At 33.7% G+C, this 10,587-nt stretch overlaps 1 protein-coding gene across 1 annotated transcript; it reads right to left on the bottom strand.

Moving 5' to 3' along the window:
* Positions 1 to 8,602: 8,602 nt before the first annotated feature.
* Positions 8,603 to 10,260, bottom strand: LOC119839939 (protein kinase C iota type-like). Its single transcript, XM_038366395.1, has 3 exons — positions 10,182 to 10,260; positions 9,319 to 9,495; positions 8,603 to 8,728 (listed from the first exon to the last, which is right to left on the bottom strand). Exons 2-3 carry the CDS (start codon positions 9,475 to 9,477, stop codon positions 8,603 to 8,605), a joined length of 285 nt encoding a protein of 94 aa, XP_038222323.1. The 5' UTR covers positions 9,478 to 9,495; positions 10,182 to 10,260.
* Between the last annotated feature and the right edge of the window lie 327 nt (positions 10,261 to 10,587).

Here is a 10,587-nt window from a genome sequence, read left to right on the forward strand (position 1 = left end):
TAACATGTATGTGTGTTTGTACTCGAGCGACATAATCGTTTTTCGATAAAGCTCTGTAAATAAAGATTTAAAAAAAAATTCATCCTACAATTCATTATATAGCTTATGAATTAACAGTAATCGATTGAAATCATTTCAAGCGATAAACGGAATTGCGACGTTTTATGAATTAGCTTGAAAACTTGAAGCATATTTTAAATATTCGACATTTTTTTTAACATAACAAACATTGCGCACTATACCATGAAGGTAGCTATTCAAAAAGGTTGAAATGAACTTACTAATTTTCTATCAAAACTAAATTCTCAGTTGCATAATAAACTCCCCATTTAAGATCTTAACAAGATAAGTATTGTAGATAATTATTGCCTTAGTATTAGTAGATAGACACAACTCGTAACCTACTTATTTATTTGACTTTCATATCTCGTTTGAATAAGGTCTAGTATAGTACATATATGTAATAAAGACTTACTTATCCAGAGGTACATATATCAATATACAAATTACCATGTACCTTTATATGAGTAAGAATACTTTTAGGTTATTTGATCGCATTATATCGCCCAGGTATGGCGAAAGACATAGTTTCGCATCCCGCCTCGTTATAACATTTATGCATATTACGTATATTTTAAATTAGTTCTAAGTATTGATTTGATGTTGATTATTTTATATTTGATGCATTTCATTGCTTTCTCAAATATCACGACACATTGTCAAGAAAACGCCATAAATATGAGATCAAACCATATAATTTGTTTACGGCTAAACATGAAAAAAAAAAACAACACGCAATCGTCCCATGCGAATTAGCATTCTTCGAAAAGAAACACATTCTACTCTTGCATACATCACACAAAGGTCATCGATGTTTGGACCACAAGACCAGCTCTATTTGCTAATACGCGTTAAGATAACACAATGAGAGAACCGCTTGTTTCCTATACATATCGATATCAACATGGCCGGGGGATATTCGAGATCGTACCAATACCCAAAACGTGTAACAATATTTGCCGCAAAACAACGTACAACGGATCCCTGGCAAATGCGAAATTGCGAGAGATATGGAAAGTGCATATAGGTCAACTCCACTTTCCGCTGCGTTTCGAATAACTGGCATAATAATGTAATTCTATACATACTCTAGCCTTTTTCTCCCTGCAATAAACTATAAAACAAAATGAAAATGTTCACGAATCCAAACACTTTTTCACAAAGACGTTTATGTATATTTTAATATAATATAATAAACGTCTAATAAATTGCTGTAGAAAATTTATCTTACATATTCTAACGCAGCAAAACATAAAGCTTTTTATAAGTAATTGTATTCTGATGGCAGATATTATGAGAACGAAACATTTCAAGCATAAAAATGTTAACATAACCTAACGAACGGTGTTGACGATTTAAATAAACAAAACCATAAACATTTTTAAATATAACTTATAGAAACAGCCACCAAAGTATTCAAAATAAAAGAAATACCGCATCATTATCAACACGACAGTGAATTTTGGAAAGCGCATATAGGTCAGGCGAGTTATCACATCCATTTGTTTATTTGAGAGCGGCGTATCACAGACGGCGTGCACAAAAACAAACACAAAACCACCTCGCCGGTTGCGTCTGCGCCGGCCGACGGTACCGAGGTCAACGTTTCCATTTTCGTTCACATAATCACAAAACACGTAAAATACGTTCACCGCACCGGCGCGAGCATTTCGTAATGCGAATTGTCAACTTGTACGATCGCACGGTTTGCGTTCGCGCGAAAAACACGCGTGCGCGCATAGATTTTCACCAAGACACTGTCCGTTCGTACGCTGCGCCTCATGAGCGGCAATTAAGCGTCACGGTCCCGACGATCGGTACAATAATCATCCACAAGAACAATGAACTGCTGAACGAAACGCTATATAATAATCTAGTTAATCGTTGAAATGTGATTTCTGCGAGCGAAAGAGCCGATTACAGTTCGGCTAGAGTAGATTTTATAGCACAATTGTTAACAATGTCGTCGCGCGACAAGAAGGCTTAATCTTATGTCGAGAGGCAGTTAAGCGGAACCAAAACGGTATTTTTTGTGTACGATTATTTATTTAGAATTATATTATGGTATTTTATAAATCACTTAGCGTATGCTTACAAGAATACAAGCTGTTACCAGCGTGGTCAAAGTATGTTAACAGCGAATAACCTCATCACTCTCTAGCCATCTAATTAATTATCTATAGACACTAAAATCAGTCGATAAAATGACTCCGTTGCAACGCGAAAGTAAGACAAATAAACAAACGCACTCTCGCATTTACAATATTGGTAAGTGCATACAGTAAAGAAATGGATTCTAAGCGTGATTATGCGTATAAAATATACTTTTATTGATTTTGTGTTAACAACAACAAAACAAAATACTATGCGAATAAGAAAATATTCACATTAATATTTTTATTATTCAATACGGGCATCTTTGAATAAAGATCATATTAAAATAGTCCTTAAGTGAGATAACATCAGATGATCTATACAATTTTATTTCAATTTACAAAACAAAATATATTAAATTAAGTATTTCATTTGCTGAGAGAAATTATTAATAAAAGCAAAATATATATTATATGTACAGACGTGACGGGAAAAATGCACACACAAATATACATATCAGTTCAATATTTCATAATTTTAATTGATTTTTATACATACAGATATATTGTGAGTCCAGCTTTGAGCCTAATAAGGGAGATCTTGATATAACTGTGAAACGAACCGGTTTTTAGTAGTAACTATATCACAACCCGCTAACGACTTACCCAGCGCGTCCATCAAAAAATTATACCAAAAACATTGAACAAAATGCGGAAAGCAACGGGCTCAGAAAAGTTTCTGCTATTACCAAGTTTATGTGAGGTCAGACCCATTTGTTGGCAACAGAACCAGCCAGTCAGTTATAATTACAGTTTCAATGTGAGTTGACACTTCTGAGCCGACAGATGACCGTGAACGTGGTTTTATTAGTAACGTTAGACTTATCTCCTTGCAAAAAACGTAATGATTAGAGGCCTGTATCCTTTTCCTCGCACTTCTAAGTCCATTCCATGATTCACGTCATCAATCCTTTTCTTATTTACTTCCTCTTAAAAGCGGTCATCGTGTTCGCAGAGGCCCTACCTTTGCAAATGTTCATGGGCGGTGGTGATCATACCCTCAGCCGAAACGACAGATCGGTTGCCCACTGTTACATATAATAATCTATTGGTGAATAATATCTAACTTAATATAATTAATCCATGCTTTTATCAGTATGAACGTTTAGGTGATAGTTTAGGGTTAGTTACCTTAATTGCCTTTTTGTAGTTACTTACTGCTGGTACTATTCAGTTTGATCATGTCTAGGTCTATTCAGTATCAGTTGGCAATATTTTGCCTTTGGACAGTTTATGGAAATAGACGGCTAAGAAGATAGACTTTGCATGAACATTTAAATGGAATCAGATGAAATACGACTATTATCGCAGCAGAATCTGGCTGGCTAATAAATTACTTAAATCCCTCACATACCCCACGATACATGCTTCCTAAAATAAAGACACATACATTAAAGCAATAACATTCGTACTAAATTGTACGTGCGGATGTCGTAGCAATTACTCTAATAACTGTAGATATACGTGAATAAGATGCAACTAGAGACAAACTAGACTGGACGTAATTTACAAACATTTTGCACGAAATGCAAGTCATGCATTCTTTCTATCTATTAATTCCTTCGTACACAGTGAGAATTCGGTTTAATACGTATACATGTATATGCTCCCGAACGAATAAACGATACAATTCACTAAAATATTATTAAAATATGACACACCAGCAGCTGTTGAGTGGTGGCTAAACGATGACACAGGCCAGCAACATCGGGCCCTGATTGAACCAATTAATAACCGCTTCCGCGTATCCAACGCGAAGCAAATATGTATATATTTTAAATAACGCTGTGTGCTTTATTTATTACACAGAAACTATATTAGCGTCGGTTTGTGAAATTTGTTGGCGAAATAAATTTTCGGAACACACATTTGAATACGAGCAAATCTACATACTTACGCACACTAATCAACCACTTCACGAAAACATTTGCAATACCGAAATCAATTTGTTCGCATTGAATAGCCTTTGTCACCAATTTCTGCGTAATCAATGATTATAGATATAGAATAATTAATCATTATGTCACCTGCAACGTTCTCCGTTGCAACGTGCAAAATGGGAAAACAACATGAACCTATTAAATATACCCTTTTATGTTTATGAATGGACATGGTATATGGATAGATCCATTTCATGCAATTTGCAAATTATCAATTAAAAGGTATGGCCTAAGGCCTTGTCGAAACAATACACTTGGCAAATCTGTATCCATAAGGTTAAAACAACATACAACATCATCGAGATATATATAGGGCACACTTGACTAACGAAAAAGAACCTATAAGTTAACATACCAAGAAAATATTAAGTTGAAAAGTTGGTTTGTTTGTTTGAACGCGCTAATCTCAAAAACTACCTACTGGTGTGATTTTAGAAATTTCAACGTTGGGTAGTCAGACAGGAGCCTGAAGACAACTACTCATCTGAAATTGCGGGGTACAGCTAGTACCCTATAAGTAAACCAAAAACATTCCCAACTAATCATTTAGAAACATCGAACAAAAAAGCATAACAGAAAATACCTACAGCTAGACTCAAATACAAGCGATATTGCAATAACAGCGTAGCGCACTGCATCGTGTACTCAAACTGCCTACAAAGCTTAACTGGAGGTAACACGAAAATCCCTCGCACGTCCCAGGGAATCCTGACGAATAGTGACCCTATATGCTGCCCGCCTAAAAGTACAGTCAACAGCACAAGGTCTTTTAATAAATAATTAATTAATTCACCATTAACAAAACATTGTACATGTTAATTATATTTATAACAGATATTTTCATTCAACCTTAACAACTTGCTTTTGAAATAAACCAATATTCCAGTCGCATCTACAACAGGATGGTCGGTTCCTCCGAGGCTAACCTTACACATCCGCGTTGATTGCGTGCCATAAATCCCCATATCCCGTAGGATAAATATATAACAGATGGAATTTTATAGTGTTGTATGAACCTAGTTATATCATCAAAGTGATTAATGATTATATGGCCTTCGCAACATTAATTAAAAACAAATTTTAAGAGCATTAAATGCAATCTGCAAATATTAAGTTGCACCTTTGTCTCTCTTAAATAAATTTCAAACCTGTTTATAAAATCAAAATCAAACATTTATTTATTCTTCGTTCACTCATATAACTTATGAATCGTCATAACATAATTTTAACATTTACTACCGGTTGAGAAAGCAGTGTCTACAGAGAAGAGACGGCAAGAAACTCTGTAGTTGCTCTTTCAAAATCATGTCAACTTTGCATTTTAATTCTACATATGTAATAAGTACATAACAACGATGCCAAAGAATTAAATATTTATAAAATGAACAATTATATTAAATGTGTTTCGTAAGCGAGTGTACGCATTACCATATCACTGTAGTGTTATCCCGGAACCTGCTACTTTCAGTGATTGCTCGATTCGGCTGCGACTGTCATCGTGTAAATATCGACAATACATATCCCTTAAAAGGATATAATATATAGAATACATATCGATTAATAGTATCGTTCATCTAATAAGGAAATGAATTGAATTTCTAATTAATTCATGAGTTTTAAATTCTATGTATATAATAAAAATATATCCTTTTAAGGGATATGTGTTCTAAATAAAGGTTACATGCATAAGAAGAAAATAATATCAAACATTATTGTAAATTTTTAATTGGTTGCAGTTTATAAGTAACATAAATAAAATAAAGATAGCTTAAAACACTAAATTAAAACGTAAACGTAAACGTAAACGTAAATAGAATATAGTATCGTAACAAACCGTCATCTTATAGCTTGTTATCTCGTATCTAGTTCGACAAATCTTATTTACCCACGTAACAAATGCCTAATTTATCTCAAAGATTAATTGTACCATTTGACGTGTGAAGTCTGTTTTATTATTCAGCCTCTGTCTGCGATAATTCCATTAATTCACATAACAACACCATTCCTTTTAAAAACAATTAATATCAGTTCTATCAATAAACGTATAAAGGCGAACGAAAACAATCAATTTAATTCCCTGATCCGTAATCCAGCAACAATAAATACTTTTAAAACCATCACCAGTCGGCGACAGAAAAGCAATTAATGAACAAGCAGGGTGTATGTATTAACGAATATCAAACAAAAGCGGCCGCACACGAGCCGCGAATTCAATTAACTCAAATAGGATTTCAAATCGGCTTTCATAACGCGTTCAAAGTTAATTAAAATATCCCTAATTACGAAGCGACAGCGACAAGCTTCGCTTGAGCAAACTCGGCCCCGCGGTGGGCGCCAAAGTGTTCCACAATGTTTGTACATTATTAGAGCAAGTTTCTCCGCCCCTGTTTGCATACAAGTTGGGAGCGCTCCCGTTTTATTTACTCTCGGCTTGGAGCGTGCGCCAACTTCGCAGCACTAAATCCTTGCGGGGTGTAGGCGATCCTATCGAACCCGTATGCAATATCCTGTTCGCAGAAACAGACACGTATTGTCGTGCTCAATACGACAATGGGTATTTACGGGACGCTGCGGCGGGCAATCGAGTTGCCTCATCCCAATGGGTAGGAGTAAAACAATCAGCGAAACAGAAACAAACTAGCTACGAGCCGAATGTACAAGGGACGTGACTGGATATACGCATGATCGGTAAAAAAGCGGGAACCCGCCGGAATACCAATCTGAATATGGAAATGGCGGTCGACCGGATTCGCAATGCGGGCAGATAAGGATTTTATAGCGAAAATCTACATTCGGGCGGGTAAACATGAAAATAGATGTATTCCTGTTAAATGCTCCCAATGATACGCAAGCGTATTGTCAATTATATCAGAAGGGCAATGAATTGTAGATGCAATGAAATGACTTGTGTTATCAAATAAACGAGCAGATGCGACCGAGGTTTAGTGGTCTGGAGTCCGAAGACAGTGCGGTAACTTAAGGTCAAAGCTTAAACCCGAGTTAACTCCTTGAAATGACCTGCTTTCTTGTTAAAAGAACCGTTGTTTTTAATTAATTAATGTATACACAATGCGCTTAATTTTTTGACTTAAAATAATGACAGACAATAAAGTTTCTATAAAAGCTCTCCAGTATTTCATAGAAATCATCACTAAGAAAGCAATCGCATTCATAGCTACATTTACATTACTTCACAAAATACATTATCTAATCGCGTCCTAATTTTCATATTTTCAAGACAGACAACAAAACTTGCGGAAAACTTTAGCTGTCGTATAAATTATTCATTTATGATAATAATACACATAATATCGAATCGCAATTCACATTTCGCTCGTATTTTCCGAGGATCGCAGTGGGGAATTGTTTGACTTTTGCGGATACCAAGTTTAATAGCGCATCAAAAACATAGACATCACATAAAAAACAATGACATATTAGGAAAACAGTTTTCTTTAAATTTGAAGGAATAAATGTCTATATAAATTATTTCTATATTTAAAGTAATTCAGGTAAAAGTATGGAAAACAAGACAATGTTATACCTGTAGTCAAAACGATTTGACATAACAATTTCACGTTATTAGCCATTTGGACGCACTGTAATTGAAATAATCTACGAAAAATTAGAAACGGAATAATTTTAAGAATAATTATTCGAATGATTACCGTAAACGACATAATGGTTTGTGAAAGGAAGGTTCTAGAGGTACAATGTCTTAACCCAAATTAACATGCATGGTTTTAGCGCAATGCATTATAAACGAATTTGTATAGTGAAGATAATACTTTCAATATTGAACTTTGTAGTGTATTGAACAATAATAATTTTTTGATAGTGCAAGTGGTCATATGGTTGGAGAGTTGTACAAGTAGTTTAACAAAATGTTGGTATGACAGACAACCTTATAACATATGTGGAATAAAAATAGATCATAAAAAATATTGCCAAAAAGCCTTCGAGTTATTTCTATTGCTAAAAATCGAGCCCCCTGGGACTTCTAGCTTACTATGCTGCTTTTAAATTTAGTTATACTCTCCCATTTTAATTATAATCTCCCACTATTTGTTAATTGTAGCTCCCCAAGTAAATAAACATAAGATATTCTTTAATATAGCCACCTAATTTTATCCAGGCAAGTTGCTCTTTAGGTTAAAGCTACCTTGTAAATATTTGAGAATTAAATTAACATCCATAACATACTTCTAATACTTATAAGAGGTTTTTGTATGCTTATTATATCATTTGAACTAAATTCTCACTATAATAAAATGATTAAATTATCTGTTCTATAATAGTTGACATTAGTGTATGCACAACCAAAATTTCCAACAAAAAATTTACAGTGCATTCTAATATACGCTCATTAAACTAAATATTAAATGTTAAGACATTTTAGATAAAATACAATTGAATTCTCGAATGATGATTAAAAAGTAAACATGCACACTAACCGTGAACAGTCAGCTCCGAGTCCCTATTCAGCTCATACAACCGCAATGCCTCGTCCAACTCCAGCTGCGTAGATATAGTGCAAGGATCACCTTCTTCATCCACCCACTTCATTGTAAACACCTGCAAATGGAAAGTCGAGACTATTTTTAATAATGCCTTGCTATGATAGCCAAGTTCATTTTGTAATACTTCACAATGTAGATAATACAGTGATAATATACAAGTCTATAATATCTCTGGCCATTTAGAAATTAAAAAAATTTTAATGGATACGGGAGACTATCTCCCTGTGACCACGCTCGCTGTAAAGTGCTCGAAATTACGGTTTGATAGTTTAAAATCTGTTAAAAAGTTTTTAATTTCTAAATGTATAATACTCGCGTGAAATCAAACACAAGAAAATACTATCTCTGGCCATTCTCACAACTTCTGTATGTAATTTACTGTTAAAGTAATCTGTCAATTAAAACACATAGAATGTATGGAAATATACCTAGCACACAAATATGTATGTTAAGGATTGTTAAATCAGTGACCCAATTAAGAAGTAATGAAAGTAGTAATTTTTTTCTTATTTATCTATTATGTTACATTCAGTCGAACACAACTACAGCCTAACATAAATCCGGGTTCAAGAACTCTAAGTGTCTTGGCTATATAGGAAAGTGCACAATACAAATGGATGCTCGACTTAAAAAAAGGCAGGTTACCTGATCAGGAGCAAAGCGACATATAGCTATCATCTCTTGAGTGAACTCCTCCAGCGTGATATTGTGATTGATGTAGGTGATCATCACATCACCGCTGTACACTGTCTTCACCCGCACATCATTTGCATGGTTGTCCTGGCCCACTAACTGAGTTGGCATTGTTGCTGATTTTTATTACTGAAAGTATGAAAAAATTGCATAGAATAATTTTTATGTTACTTTCATAAACCAAGTGACAAGTTTGAGAAGTTTATATGAGTTTGGATTAAGCCAAAACATAACAATAATAATTAATAAACATCAATCATTATTGTTATATACAAGCTTAGGCCCATGCTTGAAAAAATCGAACATAAAAGGCATTTTATGTTCTATAGTATAAAAAAATCTCCAAGTTATGACAAAAAAAAGTTATACAATTAACATTTATTTGGAATACCACCAGTTTAAAGTAAATTCAAAGTACTTATCATTTAATCATGAGCAATTTTACTTTCATATTTCTTAAAGTATAAAAAGATACTGCTAAAGATTTTACAGTTACTTATTTTACAATAAAGTCACTTGGTAAGGTTTCTTTATATAACCTATTGTCCTAATATTAATAAACGAATAACAACTGGTTACTGCTAATTGAATTCATTTAGAATACTATACTTGTGCGATTTGCATCCCGTTTGGGCGAGTATAATAGCCGCTGAGGTGTAATATCACGGATAACATTCCCGTAACATGAATCACATAAATAAGAACAAAGATAACTCTAACATGCATAAATATTTAAAAAGATATCAAATATAAAGCTTTGCAAATGCAAATCTTAAACAATTCATTAAAGTTACACAGAAAATTTAATACAATACCTATTTATTCGAAAAGTAGTATCAACAAAAGTTTGACACAACAACATTGAACTGACAAAATTGACAACGAGCATTCATCAAACTTATCTTTTGACATTCGAGGAAGAGGAAGCAGAACTACTCGTTATTGGTACAACTCCGATTTACGTAAAAGACCCTCTGTTTTGTTATATTATTTGTTACATTATTTTTACCTTAGGCTAACTTAAAATTCTTTGCATTGATGTTCTACGATAAGTGTAACCTATTTAATATGTTCATTGGTCTTTAAATACTTCAACATATTTAAATCAATATCAGACAATCAGTTTACATATATTTCCTTTTATTGAGAGAAAAATTAAAATCAATGTAAATTTTCGACTATATTTACATATAAGTAACCTTAAACTTACTACACAATATC

This window comes from Zerene cesonia, chromosome 5, assembly GCF_012273895.1.
Source record: "Zerene cesonia ecotype Mississippi chromosome 5, Zerene_cesonia_1.1, whole genome shotgun sequence".
In the NCBI taxonomy this organism is placed as follows: domain Eukaryota; kingdom Metazoa; phylum Arthropoda; class Insecta; order Lepidoptera; family Pieridae; genus Zerene; species Zerene cesonia.